At 65.8% G+C, this 26,715-nt stretch overlaps 2 protein-coding genes across 2 annotated transcripts; both read left to right on the top strand.

Annotated features, from left to right (window-relative positions):
• On the top strand, positions 1-26,314 carry MUC6 (mucin 6, oligomeric mucus/gel-forming). Its single transcript, XM_066372591.1, has 33 exons — positions 1-211; positions 3,173-3,235; positions 3,507-3,747; positions 3,972-4,098; positions 4,472-4,562; positions 4,641-4,750; positions 4,887-5,094; positions 5,227-5,349; positions 5,750-5,870; positions 6,016-6,154; positions 6,335-6,439; positions 6,571-6,643; positions 6,723-6,860; positions 7,112-7,273; positions 7,360-7,454; positions 7,553-7,685; positions 7,824-8,073; positions 8,163-8,215; positions 8,296-8,405; positions 8,848-8,999; positions 9,107-9,248; positions 9,680-9,790; positions 10,165-10,350; positions 10,654-10,893; positions 10,995-11,151; positions 11,333-11,476; positions 11,736-11,798; positions 12,160-12,192; positions 12,618-12,830; positions 13,345-13,572; positions 24,685-24,723; positions 25,364-25,466; positions 25,736-26,314. The coding sequence occupies exons 1-33, from the start codon at positions 151-153 to the stop codon at positions 25,911-25,913; spliced, it is 4,392 nt and encodes a 1,463-aa protein (XP_066228688.1). The 5' UTR covers positions 1-150; the 3' UTR covers positions 25,914-26,314.
• LOC136389646 (mucin-6-like) lies at positions 14,007-23,529 on the top strand. The gene is made up of 3 exons (XM_066361485.1): positions 14,007-14,058; positions 19,396-22,767; positions 23,336-23,529. Exons 1-3 carry the CDS (start codon positions 14,007-14,009, stop codon positions 23,527-23,529), a joined length of 3,618 nt encoding a protein of 1,205 aa, XP_066217582.1.
• Positions 26,315-26,715: the final 401 nt, after the last annotated feature.

Genomic DNA, 26,715 nt, shown 5'->3' with positions numbered 1-26,715 from the left:
GGCAGGAGGGCGTGGCAGGGGCAGGACCTACGGCCCCTACATAAGGTGTCCGAGGCTGGCCACTCAGTTGCACAGGTGCAGAGAGCCTGCCCGGTGTCCAGGGGCGGGAGGAGCCAGGTCCAGCGGTGACCTCTCTTCTCCACACGCGCCATGCTGGGGCCTCAGCGGCTGCTGCTGGTGCTGTCCTGCGGGGGGGTCCTGCTCAGTGCTGGTGAGTGGGGGCCTGCGGGCCCCTCCCCCAGGACGGCCGGATGCCCTGAGGGGCCCCTGGGCCTGGGAAGGTCTCCCTGGCTTCTCACCTCTCCGACTTGGCCAGAGGTGGGCTGGCCACGAGGATGTGGATAGCTGGGGGACCACCTCCTGGCTCTGGCCCTCTTGCACTGGCCAAGGTCCGGGTCGGCCCAAGGAGAGAGGGTCAGAGGCGCAGAGCCCGGGTGCCAGGGAGGACCATTTCAAGGCTGCAGCGGGCAGGGGTCCCACAGGGACGCGAGTCTCCCCCACAACAGTCAAGAGTGTGGGTGCTCGTGCTGGGCGGACCGAGCTAGGGCTCAGCCCCACGCCAGGGTTCCCACTCTCCCACTGGGCTGTGGATCCTGAGAGGTGGCCAGGGGCGGCCACAGGGATGTAGGGCCTGGTGGGCACCGGGGCCCGAAAACCCAGGTGCAGACCCGGTTCCACGGGTCCCGGCTGTGAACCAGGACCCCTCAATGGGCTTGGGCCTCAGTTTCCCCATCTGTGAAAGGGGGGCACCATCTCCCCCTCGGTGGCTGCCATGAGCCCACCTAGTCTCACCCGCTGGGGCCACAGGCAGGGGTCCCTTTCCTTTTCCTCCCCCCACCCTCATCCCCTCTCGTCCTGCACAACACCTGGCACCGCCAATGTCACAGGCCGAGGTGGCTTGCATGCCTGCCCCAACCCTGGGAAGGGTCACTGAGTGGTGAGGGTCCCTCGGTGGCCCAGGGGTATGACCCTCACTGACCACAAGTGCCAGGCCCGTGTCTCCTCCACCTGCTGAGAGCCCATGCGGCCAAGCCCGGACAGACACTCTTCCTCTCCTTTGTCCTGGGCTCACAGGCCCCTCCCGGGAGCCCCCTTATGCCCTACAGCCTCCCCAGGGAGCCAGGGAGTGGGCCCAGGTGCAGGGGTCAGGAGTCAGGCTGCAGACGCCAGCCCCAGTGGATCCCCCCACCCCGGGCCCACCCTGTCCCTCCAGCTGCCGCCTCCCCGCCAGGGACCCCTGCCCAGCTGAGGCCTGGACCCCAAACCCGGGGGAGGAGAGTGGTGCCCTGGGGCCGGCAGGGTGAGGTGGGGGCCCGCCGGCATGGCGGGGGGCTGTAGCTCTGGGGGTCCGAGGGTCCAGGTTCCACAGGCGGTGGAGGCCACGTCTGCAGGAACCTCGGGAAAACCTCTCCGGGCACCTTGGTGCTGGCCTGGGAGGAAGGGGCAGGGGGGCCCTGCCTTCGGGACCAGAAGCATGGGGTCCGGTGCCAGGGTCCTGGGGGGGGCGCTGAGGTTGTGCAGCCGGGAAGGGGGCCCCTGCTGGGCTAGGGCTGAGCCAGACCGGGCAGGGGCGGGCAGGGCCACCAAGCGTGTAGAAGGAACAGCGAGTGCTCTGGCCGCTGCATGACCTGTCCAGGGGCTGAGGGCTGAGGGGCCAGCCCACCCTGGAGGCGCCGTGGGTCCCGGCCAGGGGTCAGTGCCTGCTCGGCTGCACTGGTGGGAAGCACCCGGGGTGTCTTCAAAGGAGCCCCCGCTGCCAAGGTGGGACGCAGGGCGGCGGGGTCACTGTTCAGACAGAGCCGGAGGTCACTGGCCCAGGTGGGGACCAACAGGGCGCAGGACAGGAGACGTGACAGGGCTCGGCCGGGCTGGCACCAGGTGACGTGGGGACTGGGGAGCTGCCCTCGGGGGGCCCAGGGGACAAGACGCGGGGGCTGGGTCGGTCACGCCATCTGAGATTCCTGCTACCTTTCCCTGCCTGTCACGGGGCAGGGCGTGGCAGGCGCGAGGCCCCAGGAGGGCCCGGGAGACGGAGCCAGGGGACCTCCTCTCGAGCCCACAGGGGCCACAGAGGGGAACTCGCAGGGAGCAGGACACGGGGCGGGGGGAGCCTTTGGGAGGGGAGCCCACAGGTGAGGCCACTACTCCCGCCTCCCTGAACAGGGTCATCCTCCTGTCCAGAGGGGCAGGGGCCAGTGCTACCTGCCCTACAGTGGCTGTGACCCAGGAACCCTGGGCATTTCTTTGGCAAGGGTCACTAGAGCCCAGGACTGTCTGGGAGGCGGGAGGGTCAGGGTTAGAGGGAGCAGGAACTTGGCCACTTTTTAGGGCCCCAGAGACAGAAGTCTGCAGTGGGGCCTTGGCCTTCTTCTGGCCTCTCTGAGGGTCTGCAGAGCCAGGCGTGGACTCCAGAGGGAGTGGACCCCAGAGAGAGGCTGGGAGCACAAGGGTGCAGCCAGAGCGCGGATCTCACCACAGAGCCGCCTGGCCCTTAGCTTCTCCCCAGCTCTCCCCTGCTGCCTGCCTGTCCACAGACCACTGAACCCCTCTGAGCTCAGGACTCTCCCTTGCTGCCCAACACCCACCCGGCCGACGAGGACCATGCGGGAGCCTGGGCACCCAGCCACCCCAGACATGCACGAGCCACCCCAGAGCCAGCCCGGCTGATGTATCCCACGGCTGCGTCTGTCCTGCACTGGGGGTTCCCCTGCTGACCCCAGAGGGGGCCAGAGCATCTGCGAGTCCGTGAGAGAGCATGTGAGGGAGCCTGGCAGGGAGACTCGCAGAGGCCCCGGGGTCAGAGGGCACCAGAGAGGGCTGGTGTCCAGTGTCGGGCGCCCACCCACACACCTGAGACCTGGCCCTGCCCTCCGCCCAGGCCTCAGGCCCCGCTCACTGCTGAGTGTTTGTGTGCACGTAGGCAGGTGAGGGTGCACCTCGCCTTTTTGGGGGGCTCTCAGGAGCAGTGGCCTGGTCCCCACTGTGCGGTGACAGGCACACAACGGTGCAGACGTGCGGAACCAGCGATTGAGCCCCACCAGGAGAAGGTGGCGGAGTGTCCCTGCCCAGCCCTGGGCCCTGCTCACAGCCCCGCCCTGAGTGCCGGGGGCAGGCTCTGCCCTGGAGCAGAGGGGGCCGGTCCCAGCTCTGACCATGGACCCTGTCCACGCAGGTCTCAACGACACCTCCTTTGTCCACACAGGCCTCCAGAGGCCGAAGGACTCCCCACAGACAGGTGAGGGCCACACCGGAGAGGTCCCCTGGGGAGACCGGCTTTGCTGCCAGGCTGGGGGACCCCGTGGGCGAGGACTACGCTACAGCCCCCAGCTCTGGGTGTGGGGGCCTCTTTCCCTCCTACCCCAGGAGGGCTGAGAACATGGGGGGCCACTTGCTTCTGAGCGTGGGTGCCCCAGGGGCCCAGCTCATGAGGCCAAGCCGCCCCAGACCTGCCCCGCCAGCCAGCAGGGGGTCACAGAGCTCCGAGACCCCAGCAGCTCTCTCCACAGCTCCGGGCAGGGGCTGGTGCTCCACGTGGGGCCATGGCCACTTCTCCACCTTTGATGGCCACGTGTACAACTTCGAGGGGACTTGCAACTATGTCTTTGCGGCCACCTGTGAGGGCGCCTCGCCCACCTTCAGCGTCCAGCTACGGCGAGAGCCCGGCGGCAACATCTCCCGGGTCATCGTGGAGCTGGGGGCCTCTGTGGTCACCGTGCAGCAGGACGTCATCTCGGTCAAAGACGTGGGGTAGGCCGTGCGGCCGGGCGTCTGGGGGCCAAAAGTGTGCCTGGGGGGGCTGGATGTCTGGGGGCCAAGAGTGTGCCCGGGGGGCTGGATGTCTGGGGGCCAAGAGTGTGCCCGGGGGGCTGGATGTCTGGGGGCCAAAAGTGTGCCTGGGGGGCTGGATGTCTGGGGGCCAAGAGTGTGCCCGGGGGGCTGGGGGGGCAGCCACTGACCGCTCTCACCCACAGAACCGTCAGCCTGCCCTACACCAGCAACGGGCTGCAGATCACCCCCTTTGGCCAGAGCGTGCGGCTGGTGGCCAAGCAGCTGGAGCTGGAGCTGGTGGTGGTGTGGGGCCCGGGCACCCACCTCATGGTGAGGACACCAGTAGGGCAGAGGCGCTGTGCCTGGAGGCGGGCGGGTGGGCGGGCAGAGCTAGGGGCTACCCTCCTTGGGGGTGGGGTCCCGACCAGTCCTCTGGCTCCCACAACCCGGTGCTGACCCTGGCCAGGAGGCTGGACGGGCCTGGCCTTTATTGGTGGCTCAGTTTCCCCACATGGAAGTGCAGGCCATCCGGTGAGAAAAGAGGTCCCCTGGGGCGGAGGAGGGAGGACAGGCACAGCCTGCACAGTGAGGGTGTCCTGGGCCCGGCCTCTGCATCTGGACAGGGGAGCTGGAGCCCTGGAGGTCCTCGCCCCTCCCCATCGCCCCGTCAGGACTGACCACCCGCCCGCCTGCCCGCCCACAGGTCCTGGTGCAGGACAAGCACATGGGCCAGCTGTGTGGTCTCTGCGGGAACTTCGACGGCGAGAAGACCAATGAGTTTCTGAGCGAGGATGGTAGGTGGGGGGCGGCCGGGGCCCAGGCCCCTCTGTGGCCAGTCCCGGGGCGCTGACCTGCCCCACGCCCGCCCACAGGCAAACTCCTGGAGCCCCACAAGCACGCCGCCCTCCAGAAGCTGGACGACCCCAACGAGATCTGTGCCTATGAGGCTATCCCCAGCCCCCAGGCCCTGAGGGCAGAGCACGTATGTGAGGGGGTAGGGCCGCCCGGGGCCCGGGAGCCTGTCGGCCACGGCGGGGTCAGCTGTGGCCTTCCAAGTCCAGACACGGGGTGTGGGGTGTGGCCTTTGCCCCCGTGACCCTGAGTGGCTCTCCGCCCAGGCCCAGACCTGCGCCCAGCTGCTGACCCTGGTGTCCCCCAAGTGCACCGTGCCCAGGGAGCCGTTCCTGCACAGCTGCCAGGCGGACCTGGCCAGGTGCCCCCAGCCGGGCTGGCGGGGCTGTGCCTGCAACACGCTGTCCGAGTACTCGCGCCACTGCAGCCTGGCCGGCCAGCCCGTCCGGCGCTGGCGGGGCCCCGGCCTCTGCTGTGAGTCCCGAGGAGGGCCGTGGGGCGGGTCAGTGCCCCCCGACGCCAGACAGGAGGCCCAGTGGGGGAGGGGCCGGGGGTGCGGGGCCCTGGGGAACCCCTGCCCTCTCACTGGGCGGCGTGCACTTGCAGCCCTGGGCCCGTGCCCAGCCAACCAGGTGTACCAGGAATGCGGCGAGGCCTGCATCAGGACCTGCTCGAACCAGCAGCACAGCTGCACCAGCTTCTGCACCTTCGGCTGCTTCTGCCCGGAAGGTAAGGGGGCTGCCCCCTGCGGGACCCCTCCAGACCAGCCCAGAGGCAGGGCCTCAGCCTGCACCCCACCGGCACACTGGAGGCAGGACCTGCCTGCCACCCCCAAAGTGTGCCCAGGGCCCCGTGCCCACACCCAGGAGACAGCGAGGTGGTTGTTCACCGGGGGGTCGGAGAGGCAGCCAGGAGGATGTGAGCTCAGCCAGACCAGAGACAGGGCCGGCTGCTCGCCAGGGGCAGCCCCAGGCCTGGGCACGTGCAGAGAGGCCCGTTGCTCTGAGCGTGGACGGGACTGAAGGTGGGGTCACCACTGAGCCAGGGAGGAATGAAGAGGGGGACAGGGCCTGCCCAGGAGGGCGGGAGGGTCCTCCACACAGCTTCAGGGAGCCCCTCCTTCCCACAGGTACGGTTCTCAACGATGTTTCCAAAAACCTCACCTGCGTGCCAGTGGCCCAGTGCCCCTGCTCGCTCGGCGGGGTGACCTATGCCCCCGGGGAGGTCACTGCAGATGCCTGCCGCACCTGGTGAGTGCAGTCATCTGTGAGGGTGCAAGGGCAGGAGCGGGGACATGAGGGGTCACAGGGATCAGGGCATGGCTCGGAGCTCCCGGGGGTGCCATCTGGCCCCAGCAGCCCCGCCCACCACTCTGGGTTGCCCTGCCCCCCACAGCCAGTGCACCATGGGGCGCTGGGAATGTGAGGAGCGGCCCTGCCCCCGGCGCTGTGCCCTGGAAGGCGGCTCCTTCGTGACCACGTTTGACGCCAGGCCCTACCGTTTCCACGGCACGTGCACCTACATCCTCCTCCAGGTGGGACAGGCTGCCACAGGGCTCACCTGGGGGACTGCCTGGAGGAGTCACCACGGGGCCGGGGGGTCAGCACAAGGGGTCCTTAATGGGGGGGGTTCCCCACAGGTCATCACAAGAGGCATCACTGGGGGGCCCCCATAATAAACCGCCGGTCCTCTGTGCTTACCGCCCTCCTCCCAGAGCCCCCTGCTCCCTGACGGCGGCTCCCTCATGGCTGCCTACGACAAGTCTGGGTACTCGCACTCTGAGACCTCCCTGGCCGCCCTCATCTACATGTCCAGCCAGGTACGGCCGCCCCACCTGCAGCTGCTGAGTCTACAGATCCCTGAGCAGATGTGTCCCCCGCCTGGCCTGGAGGAGGAGGACAGCTCCCCCTACACCTGGCCCCCCAGTAACTCAGCCCACCCTCCCTCCAGGACAAAATCGTGATTTCCCAGGACGAGGTGGTCACCAACAACGGAGACGCCAAGTGGCTGCCCTATGAGACTGGTACGTCTGCAGCCCTGCCCAGCGCCCCGGTGGGCCGGGGCCCCAAGGCCGCCACCCGCTGAGCCCCCGTCCCCTCCAGGCAACGTCACGATCTTCAGGCAGACGTCCACCCATCTCCAGATGGCCACCACCTTCGGGCTGGAGCTCGTGATCCAGCTGCAGCCTGTGTTTCAGGTGTACGTCACCGTCGGGCCCCAATTCAGAGGCCAGACTAGAGGTAAGCCCCCCCCCCGCCCCCGTGTGCCCAGGGACAGCATGGCAGCCCTGTCCCCGCCCGGCCTGATCTCACCAGAAGCAAAGGGACCCAGCAGAGCCTTGCGCGGACCCAGCGGATCCAGCGCCTACAATCCCAGGCCAGCCCTCCCAGGGGTGCAGCCAGTGATGGCCTCTTGCCCAGGGCACAGTGAGGGGGACGCAGGGCAGGAGGAGGATGCAGGTGGGCCCGCCCTCACGACCCGGCCGGCTCAGGGCTCTGCGGCAACTTCAACGGGGACACGACGGACGACTTCACGACCAGCATGGGCATCGCGGAGGGCACCGCCGCGCTTTTTGTGGACTCCTGGCGGGCAGGGAACTGCCCGGCCGCCCTGGAGCGTGAGACTGACCCCTGCTCCATGAGCCAGCTCAACAGTGAGTGCCCGGCCTCCGGGAGGGGCTGCAGGGCGGGCAGGACACGCGTGCTGGTGCGCAGAGCACCCACGGGCCTGTCCCCGCAGAGGTGTGCGCGGAGACCCACTGCTCGGCGCTGCTGAACAAGGGCACGGCGTTCGAGAAGTGCCACGCCGTGGTGAACCCCCAGCCCTTCTACAAGGTGGGCGGGGCCTGCGGGCAGCGGGGCGGGGCCTGCGGGCAGCCGGGGGGAACCTGGGCAGCGGGAGGGCGGGCGCCCACGCTGCTGTCTGCCTGCAGAGGTGCGTGTACCAGGCCTGCAACTACGAGGAGACCTTCCCGCACATCTGCGCCGCCCTGGGGAACTACGCCCAAGCCTGCGCCTCGCGGGGCGTCCTGCTGTGGGGCTGGAGAAGCAGCGTGGAGAACTGCTGTGCGTGCCAGCCGGGTGTGGCAGGGGGCAGGAGGGGTCCCAGGGCTGTGTGGAGGGCGGGGACACGATGAGGGCCAGGGCCCAAGCTCTGGCCGGCCACCCGCCCTCCCGAGGGCCTGAAACCCAGGCTCCCCACAGCCACCCCGTGCACGGGCAACCAGACGTTCAGCTACGACAGCTGGGCCTGCGGCCGCACGTGCTTCTCATTATCTGACCGCGGGGCGGAGTGTCACCCCACGGCCGTCCCCGTGGAAGGCTGCAACTGTCCCGAGGGCACCTACCTGAACCACAGGTCCGAGTGTGTGCGCAAGGCCCAGTGCCCCTGCCTCCTGGAGGACCGGGAGCTCATCCTGGCCGGCCAGTCTACGGTGGTCAATGGTGTCATCTGGTGTGTGCGGGGGCCGGGGGAGGGAGGGGCGGCCCCGCCCGCCTGCAGCCCCGCCCCAGGGCCGCCCACTCACAACGCCTCTCCTGCAGCCACTGCGCGAACGGGCGGCTGAGCTGCCCCGGACGGCCGCAAACGCTCCTGGGTATGTACCTCAGCGGAGGCGGACCTGGGCCGCGGTGCCCTGGACCCCTGAGCTGCCTCACCAGCCCCTCTTCCCTGCAGCAACCTGCTCAGCCCCCAAGACATTCCAGGCCTGCAGCCAGTCCTCGGGGAACAAGTTCGGGGCGGCCTGTGCCCCCACGTGCCAGATGCTGGCCACGGGCACCCCTTGCGTAAGGCTGGGGCGAGTGAAGAGCAGGGCTCTCCCCAGAGGACCCTCCCCACGGGATGACCTGTGCTGGACACCCCTGCTGTCCACAGCCCAGAGCCTCTCGCTGGGCCCCCAGAGGATGTCCACAGAGTCCTCAGGAAAGGCGGAGCTGAGCTCCGTCCCTCCATCCCTGTCCTCCATAATAGGCGTGGCCAGGGAGGCTGCGAGGCCGGGCAGCTGGAGAGCGGTGGGCTTAGTCTGTGGGGTTCCCTGAGGACTGTGGGCCAGGAACCCAAAGTGGGAAGAGCAGGAGGGGGCACAGAGGCACTGGAACCTTCCAGAGGGAGGGGCAGCTTTGCTAAGAGCAGTGCCTAGAGCGGGGTGGATACAGCCAGTGGGTGTGGAAGGAACGCAGGGCCGATGGCCAGGGCCACCCTCCCAGGGGCTGCCGATCCTCCTCACAGGTGCCCACCAAGTGTGAGCCCGGCTGCGTCTGCGCAGAGGGGCTCTACGAGAACGCCAACGGGCAGTGCGTGCCCCCCGAGGAGTGCCCCTGTGAGTTTGCGGGGGTCTCCTACCAACGGGGAGCTGAGCTGCACACCGACTGTAAGACCTGGTAAGCCACAGCCCCGCCTTGGAGACCCGAGGGACCCAGGGCTGTCCTCAGGCTCCTGAGGGACAGGTGGGGCCCCTCAGAATCCCAGAGCACCCTGCTCTCCCCAGCGCCTGCTCAAGGGGGAAGTGGACCTGCCAGCAGAGCGCCCACTGCTCGTCCACCTGCACCCTCTATGGGGAGGGCCACGTGGTCACCTTCGACGGGCAGCGCTTCGTGTTTGAGGGCAACTGCGAGTACATCCTAGCCACGGTGAGGCCCTGGGGGTGCCACAGGGAGCCTCGGGAGGGGGCCTCAGGAGGGGACCACGGGGGCCACGGTGAGGCCCTGGGGAGGAGGGGATGGGAACCGTGGGAGGGGCCCTCAGGAGGGGACCACGGGGGCCACGGTGAGGCCCTGGGGAGGAGGGGATGGGAACCGCGGGAGGGGGCCTCAGGAGGGGACCACGGGGGCCACGGTGAGGCCCTGGGGAGGAGGGGATGGGAACCGCGGGAGGGGGCCTCAGGAGGGGACCACGGGGGCCACGGTGAGGCCCTGGGGAGGAGGGGATGGGAACCGCGGGAGGGGCCACGAGGAGGGGACCACGGGGGCCACGGTGAGGCCCTGGGGAGGAGGGGATGGGAACCGCGGGAGGGGCCACGGGAGCTCCTGGCGGGCTCCTCCTCAGTGGCCCCTCCCCACAGGACGGCTGCGGCACCAATGCCTCCCAGCCCACCTTCAAGGTCCTGACGGAGAATGTCGTGTGTGGGAAATCCGGCATCACCTGCTCCCGGGCCATCAGGGTCTCCGCGGGGGTAAGCGGGCTGGCTGGGTCCCTACGTGGCCGCCAGGGGGCCCCAGGTCCTGACCTCTCTGCCACCGGCTGCCCACTGCCCCTCTGCCCCCTCGTCCACCCAACGGGGAGCAGTGTGTCAGAACTGGACAGCCACGGGGAGCTGTTGTCCCAGAAGCCCGACTCAGCCCTCAGCGCAGTGGCCGTGATGTTCTGGAACCTTCTGCAGACGGCAGGCTAGAGGACAGACCCCATCCCAGAGCCAGCCCGCAGCAGGCGCTGGCCCACAGGCGTCCTTAATGGACTTGTCCACCCCACCTCAGCGACCGCGGGCCAGGCATGTAGCGGCCACCCAGGCCTGGGGGCAGGCAGTCCGGTAATGGCCCCACCCCACAGGGGCTGTCCATCGTGCTGGCGGACAGGAACTACACGGTCAGCGGGGAGGACCCTCGCGTGCACTTCCGGGCAAAGGCCGGCTCCCTGCACCTGCTGCTGGACGTCTCCATCGGCAGCAGCTACAACCTGACCCTCGTCTGGAACAAGAACATGGCTGTCTCCATCAGGCTCTCGCGCGCCTCACAGGTACCAGCCACGCGCCCCTGCCGGGGCCGTCCGGGGTGGGGCAGCGCCGCCCACCAGCCGCCTAGCTCCGCCCCCACCTGACTCCACCCACCGCCGGCCGGGCGCCTGACTCCGCCCACCGCCCGCCTGGCCCCCGCCCACCGTCCACCTGGCTCCGCCCTGCCTGACTCCGCCCACCGCCGGCCGCCTGCCTGGCCCCGCCCACCGTCCACCTGACTCCGCCCCGCCTGGCTCCGCCCACCGCCCGCCTGGCCCCCGCCCACCGTCCGCCTGACTCCGCCCCGCCTGGCTCCGCCCCCGCAGGACGCCCTGTGTGGCTTGTGCGGCAACTACAACGGGAACATGAAGGACGACTTCGAGACGCGCAGCAAGTACGTGGCGTCCAACGAGCCGGAGTTCGTGAACTCGTGGAAGGAGGACCCGCTGTGTGGGGATGCCAACTTCGCGCTGGACCCCTGCGCCCGCAACGCCTTCCGCCGCGCCTGGGCCGAGCGCAAGTGCAGCATCATCAACAGCCAGACCTTCGCCGCCTGCCACAGCCAGGTGGGCTGCACGCCACTGGGGCCGGGCTTCCCGGGACGCCGGGCGCTGGGCCTCGGGCCGACCGGCGGGGGGGCAGCGCACACTGAGGCCGGCTCCCGCAGGTGTACCGCCTGCCCTACTACGAGGCCTGCGTGCGCGACACGTGCGGGTGCGACACGGGTGGGGACTGCGAGTGCCTGTGCGACGCCGTGGCCGCCTACGCCCAGGCCTGCCTGGACAAGGGCGTGTGTGTGGACTGGAGGGCCCCTGACTTCTGCCGTGAGTACCCCGCCCTGCCCCGCCTGCGCCGGCGGCCCTGGAGGCAGCACCTGTCTCGGGGCGGGCGGTGGGCTGTGCCTCCCCCAGGGAGACCCTGAGGGGGACCACCCTGAGCCTGCCAGGCCTGCGCGGGGGCTTCTGGGCGGGCTCAGGACCACCTGACAGGCGCCCGTCCCCGCAGCCATCTATTGCGGCTTCTACAACACCCACACGCAGGTGGGCGACGGCCAGTTCCAGTACACCCAGGAGGCCAACTGCACGTGGCACTACCAGCCGTGCCTCTGCCCCCAGCAGCTGCAGGGCTTCCCAGGCACCAACATGGAAGGTACGGGCGCGGCGCGGGGAGAGCGGTGGGCGGCCCAGGCCGGGAAGAGAGGCTCCGCGGGGTCAGGGCAGGACAGGTGGGGGAGGGACCACTCCAGAGCCATGGGGACCGCGACAGGCCCAGTCCAGGGCAACTGGGGGTGGGGGACACGGGGACACCTGCCGCTGTGGCTCAGGGAAAGGCAGGGAGTGGCTGTGGGCAGACAGGGCTGGAACCAAGGCCTGAAGGCACTGAGGTCCGGCCGCCCCGGCACCCGCAGGCTGCTACAACTGCTCCCAGGACGAGTACTTCGACCACAACAAGGGGACCTGCGTGCCGTGCAGTAAGCTCCACCTGGGGCCCCCACGCCCGCCCGGCCCACAGTGGAGCCCCAGCCCCTGCACAGACTGGCTCTCCAGCACTCACTCCCCAGGCCCCAGGGAAAACAGTAGGGCCTCCCCTCCCCAGACGCTGACTCCCCCACACCCAGCCCCACCCTCCAGGCAGACCAGGCCCAGGCTGTGCCAGCCCGCAGGGCTTGTGAGTGCAGAGCAGGAGCCTCCTGGGGGCTCGATGGCAGGGGAGCTGGAGAGCTTCCCGGCTGCCAGGCCATCTCTGGGTTGGGGGTGGTGCAGGGAGGGGACAGCCCTGGAGGGCTGGGCGGAGGGGGTGGGGGGTAGCACTGACCACCCTTCCTCTTGCAGTGCTGCTGCCCACCACGCTGCCGCCCAGCACAGGTGATTGCATGCACACTAGGTGCCAAGGTGAAGCAGGCGCTCTCCCTGGGCTCTTCCCTGGGCACCATCAGCCTGTGTCCACCCTGCAGCCACTGGCTAGCCTGGGCGGTGGGGCTGGAGTGGACGTGGGCCGCCTGGGGCTGCCCCCACTGGGAGAAGCTGGTGCTGACCAGGAAGGCAGAGGGGAGGGCGTGTGAAGCTTCGCTCCTGGACCCACGGCCACCCCACTGTGTCCCTGCCACTCAGCCACTGTCATGACAGGGCCGATGGGACCCCATGGTGCCCTCAGAGGCCCCAGACTCACCTTGTGCCTCCTGCCCCGCCCGCCTGGGAGTGGGAGGGCTGCAGGGCTCAAAGGCTCAGCAAGCAAGAGGGGGCTCCTCCCACAGCTGTGCCCACAGCAACGGCCAATCTGCCCCCCTCAGGCTCACCTTCCACGGAAGCCAGACCCACCACAGCGACCCCCACGACCACGGGCCTCCTCAGCTCTAGTGCGCCCTCACCAAGCTCCCCTCCCACACCTGCCACTCCCACTATTGGCTTCACGCCCACAGACACGCCCACGGCCTCGGCCCCCTCCTCCACACACACAGGGACAGCCCCGGCCACCCAGACAGAAGCAACAGTCTCCACTGGAGGTAAGGACCCCGCCGTGGGGGCAGAAGCACCTGTGCAATCAGATGCGCTCCGCGGGGTGGGCACAGGACGTGTGTTTGAGAATAAGCAGGTCACGGGATGGGGTCATTCTGTGCTGTCCGTACTGTCGCTAACACGCACGTGGGGCCTGCTGGGTTAAGCGAGCATAGCCAGCTCTCGCTGAGCCTGCCCACCCCACATGGCAGCGCCTCCTGCCACCTGCCCAGCAGCCATGAGGGAACAGGACATGAGTCTTGCTAGCAAGGGTAGGTGAAGGGACAGACAGTGGCCTGATATTCCCGTGGTCACTGGAAAAGCCACGGAGGACCCACAAGTCAAGGCCACCCAAGGGAGGACATGAGTGTCAGCTAGGAGAAGACACACGACCCTCTCAAGGGGGTCGAATGTGCCCAGCTGGCCACACCCTTGTGGCACGGGGGACCAGGGACCTCGAACTCAGCAGGGAAAGGGAACAGGGGCAGACGGTCTGGAGAGGTTCTGCCCTGTTTCCTGCAGAGTCACACCCAACAACCTCTGCCATCACCACGCGTGCCACGTCACCGCTGGTCCCCACGGCCACGCCCCGGTCCACGGCCACAGGACCCACCGTGACCCAGGCCACAGTGGGGCCCACAGTGCCCTCCCTAAGCACAGCCACACGGTCCACGGCTCGGTCCACAGCGCACACCACAGCAGCACGGCCAACTGCAGCAACCTCAGCAACCTCCACGGGGCCCTCCAAAAGTAAGGGCACCCCCCGGTGTCCCCACAGAGGGGACAGGGCACAGAGGTTCTGTGCCCAGGCCAAGGGGAGGAGATGCCTGCAGCCCAAGAGAAGGGGCAGCCTGCCCAGCCAGCAGCCTGAGCCCACCAGCTAACCCCCTTCTCTCTGCACTTCCCCCTGGCCACAGCGTCACCACACCCATCTACCACGGCAGACCCAACGCCAGGTGAGCCGTGACCCACGGAGCTGCCGGAGCTCCCAAGGGCAGTCCTGGGGTTGGCTAGCAGCGCCAACATTACGAAACAATACAGGAACCCTGGAGTGGTCCCCGGGGATGACCTGACCAACCCACCCAGGCAGAGGGGGGAGGGGGCAAGCCAGATGGCGTATACCTGCACAGAAGAAACCCACACTCACCACAAAACACAGAGTCCAAGAGAGTCAATCAGACACTATGGGGGTGCTCAGCGGGGCTCAGGGAGCAAGGCAGACAGAACAGCAGACAGGTACACTTAAGAAACGTGTGAGGGAAAAGTGTTGAAAAGAAAAATGACCGACACATGCTCTTTCCCCAGAGCACGCGACTCACCACCAAACAGAAAAAACCACCACTGGGCAGGAGACTCGGCCCACGGGGACCCCAGGACCACCGGAGATCACCACAGGCCTGAACACACTGCACACAAGCCCCTTCACCTGGCCGGCCACAGCCACCCCCACCAGGCCTCACACTCCATCCACCACTCACTCTGCACCCACTGGCTCAGTCTCCACTACCTCCCACATTACAGGTCCGCCCACAGGGACATCGTTCAGGACCACTGCCACATTCCCAACAGCTTCTCAATCCACGAACACTCAATCCACCCAAGCTCCAATCTCTGCCACCAACTCGGTCACCCCAACCTCTAACCGAGTTATCACCCCATCCCAACCACAGACACACTCTCCTCACATCTCCACTGCAAGGCCAACAGGCACCTCTCTGCCACCGACACATGTCCCTGGCACAGCCTCAGTGCCCTCACCCACCACACCTCCAGGGACATTGTCCACATCTGGGACCACACAAGGCCCTAACTCCATCAGCACAGCCAAAACCACCACCTCCTTTGTGTCACAACCTTCCACTCCTGCCCACTCAGGAACAACACCTTCTCCAATAACCACCGTCTCACCCACGACCTCCAGTACAGGCACTGGGACCCCCGTGACACACAGCGCCCAGGCCACGTCCAGCAGCAGGCCTCACACTCCATCCACCACTCACTCTGCACCCACTGGCTCAGTCTCCACCACCTCCCACATTACAGGCCCGCCCACAGGGACATCGTTCAGGACCACTGCCACATTCCCAACAGTTTCTCAATCCACGAACACTCAATCCACCCAAGCTCCAATCTCTGCCACCAACTCGGTCACCCCAACCTCTAACCGAGTTATCACCCCATCCCAACCACAGACACACTCTCCTCACATCTCCACTGCAAGGCCAACAGGCACCTCTCTGCCAGCAACACATGTCCCTGGCACAGCCTCAGTGCCCCCACCCACCACACCTAGAGGGACATTGTCCACATCTGGGACCACACAAGGCCCTAACTCCATCAGCACAGCCAAAACCACCACCTCCTCCCTGTCACACCCTTCCGCTCCTGTCCACTCAGGGACAACACCTTCTCCATTCACCACTATCTCACCCACGACCTCCAATACAGGCACTGGGACCCCCGTGACACACAGCGCCCAGGCCACGTCCAGCAGCAGGCCTCACACTCCATCCACCACTCACTCTGCACCCACTGGCTCAGTCTCCACCACCTCCCACATTACAGGTCCGCCCACAGGGACATCGTTCAGGACCACTGCCACATTCCCAACAGCTTCTCAATCCACGAACACTCAATCCACCCAAGCTCTAATCTCTGCCACCAACTCGGTCACCCCAACCTCTAACCGAGTTATCACCCCATCCCATCCACAGACACACTCTCCTCACATCTCCACTGCAAGGCCAACAGGCACCTCTCTGCCACCGACACATGTCCCTGGCACAGCCTCAGTGCCCTCACCCACCACACCTCCAGGGACATTGTCCACATCTGGGACCACACAAGGCCCTAACTCCATCAGCACAGCCAAAACCACCACCTCCTTTGTGTCACAACCTTCCACTCCTGCCCACTCAGGAACAACACCTTCTCCAATAACCACCGTCTCACCCACGACCTCCAATACAGGCACTGGGACCCCCGTGACACACAGCGCCCAGGCCACGTCCAGCAGCAGGCCTCACACTCCTTCCACCACTCACTCTGCACCCACTGGCTCAGTCTCCACCACCTCCCACATTACAGGCCCGCCCACAGGGACATCGTTCAGGACCACTGCCACATTCCCAACAGTTTCTCAATCCACGAACACTCAATCCACCCAAGCTCCAATCTCTGCCACCAACTCGGTTACCCCAACCTCTAACCGAGTTATCACCCCATCCCAACCACAGACACACTCTCCTCACATCTCCACTGCAAGGCCAACAGGCACCTCTCTGCCAGCAACACATGTCCCTGGCACAGCCTCAGTGCCCCCACCCACCACACCTAGAGGGACATTGTCCACATCTGGGACCACACAAGGCCCTAACTCCATCAGCACAGCCAAAACCACCACCTCCTCTGTATCACACCCTTCCGCTCCTGCCCACTCAGGGACAACACCTTCTCCAATAACCACCGTCTCACCCACGACCTCCAATACAGGCACTGGGACCCCCGTGACACACAGCGCCCAGGCCACGTCCAGCAGCAGGCCTCACACTCCATCAACCACTCACTCTGCACCCACTGGCTCAGTCTCCACCACCTCCCACATTACAGGTCCGCCCACAGGGACATCGTTCAGGACCACAGCGAACTTTCCAACAGATTCTCAATCCACGAACACTCAATCCACCCAAGCTCCAATCTCTGCCACCAACTCGGTCACTCCAACCTCTAACCGAGTTATCACCCCATCCCAACCACAGACACACTCTCCTCACATCTCCACTGCAAGGCCAACAGGCACCTCTCTGCCAGCAACACATGTCCCTGGCACAGCCTCAGTGCCCTCACCCACCACACCTCCAGGGACATTGTCCACATCTGGGACCACACAAGGCCCTAACTCCATCAGCACAGCCAAAACCACCACCTCCTCTGTATCACACCCTTCCGCTCCTGCCCACTCAGGGACAACACCGTCTCCATTCACCACCGTCTCACCCACGACCTCCAGTACAGGCACTGGGACCCCCGTGACACACAGCGCCCAGGCCACGTCCAGCAGCAGGCCTCACACTCCATCCACCACTCACTCTGCACCCACTGGCTCAGTCTCCACCACCTCCCACATTACAAGTCCGCCCACAGGGACATCGTTCAGGACCACTGCCACATTCCCAACAGTTTCTCAATCCACAAACACTCAATCCACCCAAGCTCCAATCTCTGCCACCAACTCGGTCACCCCAACCTCTAGCCGAGTTATCACCTCATCCCAACCACAGACACACTCTCCTCACATCTCCACTGCAAGGCCAACAGCCACCTCTCTGCCACCGACACATGTCCCTGGCACAGCCTCAGTGCCCTCACCCACCACACCTCCAGGGACATTGTCCACATCTGGGACCACACAAGGCCCTAACTCCATCAGCACAGCCAAAACCACCACCTCCTCTGTGTCACACCCTTCCGCTCCTGCCCACTCAGGGACAACACCTGCTCCATTCACTACCGTCTCACCCACGACCTCCAGTACAGGCACTGGGACCCCCGTGACACACAGCGCCCAGGCCACGTCCAGCAGCAGGCCTCACACTCCATCCACCACTCACTCTGCACCCACTGGCTCAGTCTCCACCACCTCCCACATTACAGGTCCGCCCACAGGGACATCATTTAGGACCACTGCCACATTCCCAACAGTTTCTCAATCCACGAACACTCAATCCACCCAAGCTCCAATCTCTGCCACCAACTCGGTCACCCCAACCTCTAACCGAGTTATCACCCCATCCCAACCACAGACACACTCTCCTCACATCTCCACTGCAAGGCCAACAGGCACCTCTCTGCCAGCAACACATGTCCCTGGCACAGCCTCAGTGCCCCCACCCACCACACCTAGAGGGACATTGTCCACATCTGGGACCACACAAGGCCCTAACTCCATCAACACAGCCAAAACCACCACCTCCTTTGTGTCACAACCTTCCACTCCTGCCCACTCAGGGACAACACCTTCTCCAATAACCACCGTCTCACTCACGACCTCCAGTATAGGCACTGGGACCCCCGTGACACACAGCGCCCAGGCCACGTCCAGCAGCAGGCCTCACACTCCATCCACCACTCACTCTGCACCCACTGGCTCAGTCTCCACCACCTCCCACATTACAGGCCCGCCCACAGGGACATCGTTCAGGACCACTGCCACATTCCCAACAGTTTCTCAATCCACGAACACTCAATCCACCCAAGCTCCAATCTCTGCCACCAACTCGGTCACCCCAACCTCTAGCCGAGTTATCACCCCATCCCAACCACAGACACACTCTCCTCACATCTCCACTGCAAGGCCAACAGGCACCTCTCTGCCAGCAACACATGTCCCTGGCACAGCCTCAGTGCCCTCACCCACCACACCTCCAGGGACATTGTCCACATCTGGGACCACACAAGGCCCTAACTCCATCAGCACAGCCAAAACCACCACCTCCTCTGTATCACACCCTTCCGCTCCTGCCCACTCAGGGACAACACCGTCTCCATTCACCACCGTCTCACCCACGACCTCCAGTACAGGCACTGGGACCCCCGTGACACACAGCGCCCAGGCCACGTCCAGCAGCAGGCCTCACACTCCATCCACCACTCACTCTGCACCCACTGGCTCAGTCTCCACCACCTCCCACATTACAGGCCCGCCCACAGGGACATCGTTCAGGACCACTGCCACATTCCCAACAGTTTCTCAATCCACGAACACTCAATCCACCCAAGCTCCAATCTCTGCCACCAACTCGGTCACCCCAACCTCTAACCGAGTTATCACCCCATCCCAACCACAGACACACTCTCCTCACATCTCCACTGCAAGGCCAACAGGCACCTCTCTGCCAGCAACACATGTCCCTGGCACAGCCTCAGTGCCCCCACCCACCACACCTAGAGGGACATTGTCCACATCTGGGACCACACAAGGCCCTAACTCCATCAGCACAGCCAAAACCACCACCTCCTCCCTGTCACACCCTTCCACTCCTGCCCACTCAGGGACAACACCTTCTCCAATAACCACCGTCTCACCCACGACCTCCAGTACAGGCACTGGGACCCCCGTGACACACAGCGCCCAGGCCACGTCCAGCAGCAGGCCTCACACTCCATCCACCACTCACTCTGCACCCACTGGCTCAGTCTCCACCACCTCCCACATTACAGGTCCGCCCACAGGGACATCGTTCAGGACCACAGCGAACTTTCCAACAGATTCTCAATCCACGAACACTCAATCCACCCAAGCTCCAATCTCTGCCACCAACTCGGTCACCCCAACCTCTAACCGAGTTATCACCCCATCCCAACCACAGACACACTCTCCTCACATCTCCACTGCAAGGCCAACAGCCACCTCTCTGCCACCGACACATGTCCCTGGCACAGCCTCAGTGCCCTCACCCACCACACCTCCAGAGACATTGTCCACATCTGGGACCACACAAGGCCCTAACTCCATCAGCACAGCCAAAACCACCACCTCCTCTGTGTCACACCCTTCCGCTCCTGCCCACTCAGGGACAACACCTTCTCCATTCACCACCGTCTCACCCACGACCTCCAGTACAGGCACTGGGACCCCTGTGACACACAGCGCCCAGGCCACGTCCAGCAGCAGGCCTCACACTCCATCCACCACTCACTCTGCACCCACTGGCTCAGTCTCCACCACCTCCCACATTACAGGTCCGCCCACAGGGACATCGTTCAGGACCACTGCCACATTCCCAACAGATTCTCAATCCACGAACACTCAATCCACCCAAGCTCCAATCTCTGCCACCAACTCGGTCACCCCAACCTCTAACCGAGTTATCACCCCATCCCAACCACAGACACACTCTCCTCACATCTCCACTGCAAGGCCAACAGGCACCTCTCTGCCAGCAACACATGTCCCTGGCACAGCCTCAGTGCCCTCACCCACCACACCTCCAGGGACATTGTCCACATCTGGGACCACACAAGGCCCTAACTCCATCAGCACAGCCAAAACCACCACCTCCTCTGTGTCACACCCTTCCGCTCCTGCCCACTCAGGGACAACACCTGCTCCATTCACTACCGTCTCACCCACGACCTCCAGTACAGGCACTGGGACCCCCGTGACACACAGCGCCCAGGCCACGTCCAGCAGCAGGCCTCACACTCCATCCACCACTCACTCTGCACCCACTGGCTCAGTCTCCACCACCTCCCACATTACAGGTCCGCCCACAGGGACATCGTTCAGGACCACAGCGAACTTTCCAACAGATTCTCAATCCACGAACACTCAATCCACCCAAGCTCCAATCTCTGCCACCAACTCGGTCACCCCAACCTCTAACCGAGTTATCACCCCATCCCAACCACAGACACACTCTCCTCACATCTCCACTGCAAGGCCAACAGGCACCTCTCTGCCACCGACACATGTCCCTGGCACAGCCTCAGTGCCCTCACCCACCACACCTCCAGGGACATTGTCCACATCTGGGACCACACAAGGCCCTAACTCCATCAGCACAGCCAAAACCACCACCTCCTCTGTGTCACACCCTTCCGCTCCTGCCCACTCAGGGACAACACCTTCTCCATTCACCACCGTCTCACCCACGACCTCCAGTACAGGCACTGGGACCCCCGTGACACACAGCGCCCAGGCCACGTCCAGCAGCAGGCCTCACACTCCATCCACCACTCACTCTGCACCCACTGGCTCAGTCTCCACCACCTCCCACATTACAGGTCCGCCCACAGGGACATCGTTCAGGACCACTGCCACATTCCCAACAGTTTCTCAATCCACGAACACTCAATCCACCCAAGCTCCAATCTCTGCCACCAACTCGGTCACCCCAACCTCTAACCGAGTTATCACCCCATCCCAACCACAGACACACTCTCCTCACATCTCCACTGCAAGGCCAACAGGCACCTCTCTGCCACCGACACATGTCCCTGGCACAGCCTCAGTGCCCTCACCCACCACACCTCCAGGGACATTGTCCACATCTGGGACCACACAAGGCCCTAACTCCATCAGCACAGCCAAAACCACCACCTCCTCTGTGTCACATCCTTCCGCTCCTGCCCACTCAGGGACAACACCTGCTCCATTCACCACTGTCTCACCCACGATCTCCAGTACAGGCACTGGGACCCCCGTGACACACAGCTCCCAGGCCACATCCAGCAGCAGGCCTCACACTCCATCCACCACTCACTCTGCACCCACTGGCTCAGTCTCCACCGCCTCCCACATTACAGGCCCGCCCACAGGGACATCGTTCAGGACCACTGCCACATTCCCAACAGTTTCTCAATCCACGAACACTCAATCCACCCAAGCTCCAATCTCTGCCACCAACTCGGTCACCCCAACCTCTAACCGAGTTATCACCCCATCCCAACCACAGACACACTCTCCTCACATCTCCACTGCAAGGCCAACAGGCACCTCTCTGCCAGCAACACATGTCCCTGGCACAGCCTCAGTGCCCCCACCCACCACACCTAGAGGGACATTGTCCACATCTGGGACCACACAAGGCCCTAACTCCATCAGCACAGCCAAAACCACCACCTCCTTTGTGTCACAACCTTCCACTCCTGCCCACTCAGGGACAACACCTTCTCCAATAACCACCGTCTCACCCACGACCTCCAGTACAGGCACTGGGACCCCCGTGACACACAGCGCCCAGGCCACGTCCAGCAGCAGGCCTCACACTCCATCCACCACTCACTCTGCACCCACTGGCTCAGTCTCCACCACCTCCCACATTACAGGCCCGCCCACAGGGACATCGTTCAGGACCACTGCCACATTCCCAACAGTTTCTCAATCCACGAACACTCAATCCACCCAAGCTCCAATCTCTGCCACCAACTCGGTCACCCCAACCTCTAACCGAGTTATCACCCCATCCCAACCACAGACACACTCTCCTCACATCTCCACTGCAAGGCCAACAGGCACCTCTCTGCCACCGACACATGTCCCTGGCACGGCCTCAGTGCCCTCACCCACAACACCTGCAGGGACATTGTCCACATCTGGGACCACACAAGGCCCTAACTCCATCAGCACAGCCAAAACCACCACCTCCTCTGTATCACACCCTTCCGCTCCTGCCCACTCAGGGACAACACCTTCTCCAATCACCGCAGTCCCCTCCACGAGCCAGCTGTGGACTGGGACTCCCACGGGGACACCCCGCACCTCCACCTCCTTGTCCCAGTCCCCTGGCTCCAGCATCAGCCCTCCTGTATCCTCTGCGGCTTCCCCAGCATCAAACCACAGTCCTCTGACCACTGTCACATCACCGTCCCCTAACCCCCAGTACTCCACTGCTCTGCCTGGCAGCTCTGCGCCCTCCTCTCTGCCCACCACCAGTGGGCCTACTCCGTCCTCCTCGGGACTCCCTACAGTCTCAAATTACGCCTCGCTGTCCACACTCTCCTTGTCCCCGGACATGTCCACCCCCATCACATCCTCCCTCTCACCTCCACTCCCTGCCACTTTGCCCCCGTCTGCACTGCCCAGCACACCCCCTCTCCACATCTCCCCCAGTCCATCGCCTGTGCCCACCTCCGGCACCATCGGCCTTCTGTCTACGCCCAGAACCACGGCCAGCGCCCCGGCCTCCCCCACCCTGTCTTCCCAGGCCACCACCTCCCAGTCCACTTCTCTCACCACCCGAGTCCCCACGCCCGGCCTCATGTCATCCACCGTGGGGGTGACCACCATCCCCAGTTCTCCAGCCACGAACTTCACCACCAGGCATCCTGCCACTGGACTGCTGACCACTGTCCTGCTGAGCAGCTCTGTCACTGCACATGGAGGCCCCTCCCCCACTGCAGGGCCATCCGTGTCCTCTCTCCGCACATCTGTACCCAGCTCCAGTAAGTGCCCCTCTACAGGCCACCCAGCGCCTGGGCACACAGCCTCCTCCCAGCCTGGCCTCTGTCCTCCGTAGCACTCTGGATCACTGCAGGGTGTCCCTGCCTTCTGTCCCCTCGTGCTGCCCGATGGCCACTGGTGCTCAGCCATCGCCACCCTGTTGGCTCCCTACTCTCAATGCTGCCATCACGCCCGGCACATTGCTGTCATCGTGGTGCACACGTCTCCTCTCCATCCCCAAAGCCTTCGCTTGTCCTGGGGACAGCCATGCAGCACAGGGCGCTGGGCACAGACTTGGTTGGAGAGGCAGCTTTGTCTGTAATCAGCAGCACTCTCTGGCCGTGCCACTGTGGTCTCACCTGTAAGGTCCCCAGCTGCGCCCTGGAGGTGTCTGGACCCCACCTGCCCACCATGCTTCCCCACACCCTGCTCTCTGCAGGCCCCTCTCCAGCAAGCTCCCATCTGGCTAGAATGGGCACCTGGCCTCTCCTAGGTGGCCCCCTTTCCGGACCCCCTCATGCCCCACCCTTCCCCCTCACGCCCCTGGCTGCAGTCCTGGCCTCCCCTCAGCAGCCCCCCATGACGGTCCCCTCCAGCACGCGGAAGAGGTCAGGGCTGGCAGAGACCTGGCGTACGACCAGGCTGCAGAGAGGAAGGCGGAGGCTGGCCGGCCCGTCTCCCAGCAGCGTCCCTGCCCAGGCCTCAGCCCTGCCGCCTCCCCCGGCCTCCACTCTGGGCTCCCTCCTGCCCCCAGGCCTGCCTGAGCCGTCTGGTCCCCCAGGGACACTGCTCCCCTCCCTGCGGGGTGTCCCCTCCGCAGCGCCCCTCACCTGGAGCAAGCTCTCCTCACAAGCCCCAGGAAGGCCTGTTCACAGTGATGCACTTCTCCTGTGGGACGAGGGCTGGTGCAGGACGGCCGTGGGGAGGGGACCCCAGGAAGCGGGGCAGGGGGCCAGAGAGCAGAGGGCAGGACAGACGGGGGCCACAGGGACCCGTGGAGATACGCCGGAGGACAGACGGGGGCCACAGGGACCCGTGGAGACATGCAGAGTCCTGTCCCGGCCAGGCCTCGCGCCCCAGCCCCAGCAGAGACGGGGCGGGCAGGGGCCAGGCTGCGGAGAACAGAGCCCCAGCAGAGACGGGGCGGGCAGGGGCCAGGCTGCGGAGAACAGAGCCCCAGCAGAGACAGGGCGGGCAGGGGTCAGGCTGGGGAGAACAGAGCCCCAGCAGAGACGGGGCGGGCAGGGGTCAGGCTGCGGAGAACAGAGCTCCAGCAGAGACAGGGCGGGCAGGGGCCAGGCTGCGGAGAACAGAGCGCCAGCAGAGACGGGGCTGGCAGGGGCTAGGCTGCGGAGAACAGAGCCCCAGCAGAGACGGGGCGGGCAGGGGCTAGGCTGCGGAGAACAGAGCCCCAGCAGAGACGGGGCGGGCAGGGGCTAGGCTGCGGAGAACAGAGCCCCAGCAGAGACAGGGTGGGCAGGGGCCAGGCTGCGGAGAACAGAGCCCCAGCAGAGACGGGGCGGGCAGGGGCTAGGCTGCGGAGAACAGAGCCCCAGCAGAGACGGGGCGGGCAGGGGCCAGGCTGCGGAGAACAGAGCCCCAGCAGAGACGGGGCGGGCAGGGGCTAGGCTGCGGAGAACAGAGCCCCAGCAGAGACGGGGCGGGCAGGGGCTAGGCTGCGGAGAACAGAGCTCCAGTCTTTGCTCAGGAACCTCTAGCAATTCCCTCAGGCGCCACGTTGGAAGTTCCTGATCACAGCGCTGCTCTGCCAGCTGCCGGGGAGCCCACGGTGGCTCGCCAACACCATCTGCCCACTGGCTCGGACGTTGGCCAGAGCTCGCAGGTCCCAGGGGGACCACAGACCCCCGAGGGAACTCCCCTCTGGGGACACTGACGGCCTCCCCTCCTCCCCCCCGCAGGTTCTAAGCCCAGCGTAACAGCTATACCTGCACTCACAGGTAGGTACCTGCTGGGAAGGACGGTGGCTGGGGAGCGAGGGGACAGCGGCCATCTGCCTCGTCCTCTGAGAAAGCCCCTGGCCAGAGGGGGCAGCGGGAGACTCCAAGACTGCCCTGGTGTGAGAGAGGGCACCCAGGCTGGCCGGGCCAGGGCGGTGCCGACAGCCCCCCAGGGTGCCCTCCACCTCAGGGCGGTGCCGACAGCCCCCCCAGGGTGCCCTCCACCTCAGGGCGGTGCCGACAGCCCCCCAGGGTGCCCTCCACCTCAGGGCGGTGCCGACAGCCCCCCCAGGGTGCCCTCCACCTCAGGGCGGTGCCGACAGCCCCCCCAGGGTGCCCTCCACCTCAGGGCTGTGCCGACAGCCCCCCCAGGGTGCCCTCCACCTCAGGGCGGTGCCGACAGCCCCCCCAGGGTGCCCTCCACCTCAGGGCGGTGCCCACAGCCCCCCAGGGTGCCCTCCACCTCAGGGCTGTGCGGCTGGTGCCTGCTCCCTCCCGGACGGGGTGGGAGAAACCCGAGGCCCTGAGCCCCGGTGCCAGCCCTGCCCTTAGAGAGGCGGAGCAGGGCTCCCGGGCGTCTGCGCCCACCTGGCGTCGCCCTCTGGGGCTGCCGTCTCACCGCCTGCCTCTCCGCCCTCAGAGGTCTGCCACGTGAGGGAGTTTGAGGCGGAGGTCACTTACCAGGGGTGCACGGCCAACGTGACACTGACCCGCTGTGAGGGCGTCTGCGCCTCCTCGGCCAGGTGAGTGTCGGGCCGGGCAGCCCCTGGCAGGGCGGGGCTCCGCACCTGGAATCTGCCTTGTCCACCCAGGGCCCCGCGTGGGGGTCGCGAGGTCCAGCTCAGCTCCCACCCACCTCCTCCACGCCTATGGCTGGCCTCAGGGCCGCCGGCAAGGTCAGCAACAGAGCTGCATCTGAGGACCCCCCGGACCTGCCCTGCCGGAGTGGCCAGGGAGGAGCGGGGCCTCCTCAGGCTGCGCCCTCACCGCCCCCTGGGCGGGTTCTTTACAGCTTCAACACGAACACCAAGCAGGTGGACAGCGTCTGCAGCTGCTGCCACCCGCACAGCTCCTACGAGAAGCAGCTGGAGCTGCCCTGCCCGGACCCGGAGGCCCCGGGCCGGCCGCTGGTGCTCACGCTGCAGGTGTTCAGAGGCTGCGTGTGCGGGCCCTGGCACTGCAGAGACTAGGGCGCAGCCCCCTGGGCGAGAGGGTGACGCGTGGCCCCCGCCCCCCAGCCCCTGCCCGCTGTGCCCAGCAACCCCTTTCCAGGCATGGCCTTAACGAGCCCTGGGCACACTGCGCCCAGGCACGACACTTCAGAGCCGTGCCCACCCGTCGTCCCCGCAGCCTCAGCCAGGGAGGCCACGCCCAGCCCTGGCAGAGCTGAGCCACCAGGACGGCCGAGGAAGGCGGCCCCAGAGAAGGCGCCGGGGAGAGGGGCACAGAGCGGGGATGGCGGGGGCGAGGAGAGCAGCTGAGCCGTCGGAAGCGAGGGGGCGAGGGGGGCGTGCCGCACAGCCACACCCACACCTGCCCCCGCCCAGCGCTCCAGCAGCCCGTGAACACGTGACAAATAAACTAGCGCTGTCCAGGCACCGTGGCCGTGAGCTCTGCTTGTCGTCTCCCACGCTCCCCCGGCTCCCATGGGCCCCCGACCCCAGCGAGCCCCACGGGGCCGGGCCTGGCCCAGGCTGGGGCCCTCGCCTCCTCTGCCGGCCCTCCGGCCCTCCTCAGGCCCACCCCCGGGGTCCAGTCCTCGCTCGGGCCACACACACACACACACACACACACAGTCCTCGCTCGGGACACACACACACACACACACACACACACACACACACACCCGCGAGCTCCGCAGGCTCATATCCGAGAAGGACATCGCCCCGCGAGCACTGCAGGGGGAGCCAGGGCTAGGGGAGCCCCAGAATGATCCCAGAGATTCGACCGTATAAGGCCCATCACCTCTAAGGCACCCAAGCTTCTGCCCAT

Source organism: Saccopteryx leptura, chromosome 1 (assembly GCF_036850995.1).
Source record: "Saccopteryx leptura isolate mSacLep1 chromosome 1, mSacLep1_pri_phased_curated, whole genome shotgun sequence".
In the NCBI taxonomy this organism is placed as follows: domain Eukaryota; kingdom Metazoa; phylum Chordata; class Mammalia; order Chiroptera; family Emballonuridae; genus Saccopteryx; species Saccopteryx leptura.
Note: the sequence above shows the minus strand (reverse complement) of the source record. Positions and strands in the feature narration are given on the sequence as shown.

Bases quoted from the DNA above. Each gene is read 5' to 3' on its own strand.
- MUC6 (XM_066372591.1), top strand. From the start codon at position 151: ATGCTGGGGCCTCAGCGGCTGCTGCTGGTGCTGTCCTGCGGGGGGGTC. The intron at 11,477-11,735 runs GTACGGGCGCGG...CGGCACCCGCAG, and splicing joins CCCAGGCACCAACATGGAAG to GCTGCTACAACTGCTCCCAG. The intron at 11,799-12,159 runs GTAAGCTCCACC...TTCCTCTTGCAG, and splicing joins GGGGACCTGCGTGCCGTGCA to TGCTGCTGCCCACCACGCTG.
- LOC136389646 (XM_066361485.1), top strand. From the start codon at position 14,007: ATGGGGGTGCTCAGCGGGGCTCAGGGAGCAAGGCAGACAGAACAGCAG. The intron at 14,059-19,395 runs GTACACTTAAGA...CTGCCCACTCAG, and splicing joins GCAGACAGAACAGCAGACAG to GGACAACACCTTCTCCATTC. The intron at 22,768-23,335 runs GTAAGTGCCCCT...GCCTCCCCTCAG, and splicing joins CACATCTGTACCCAGCTCCA to CAGCCCCCCATGACGGTCCC.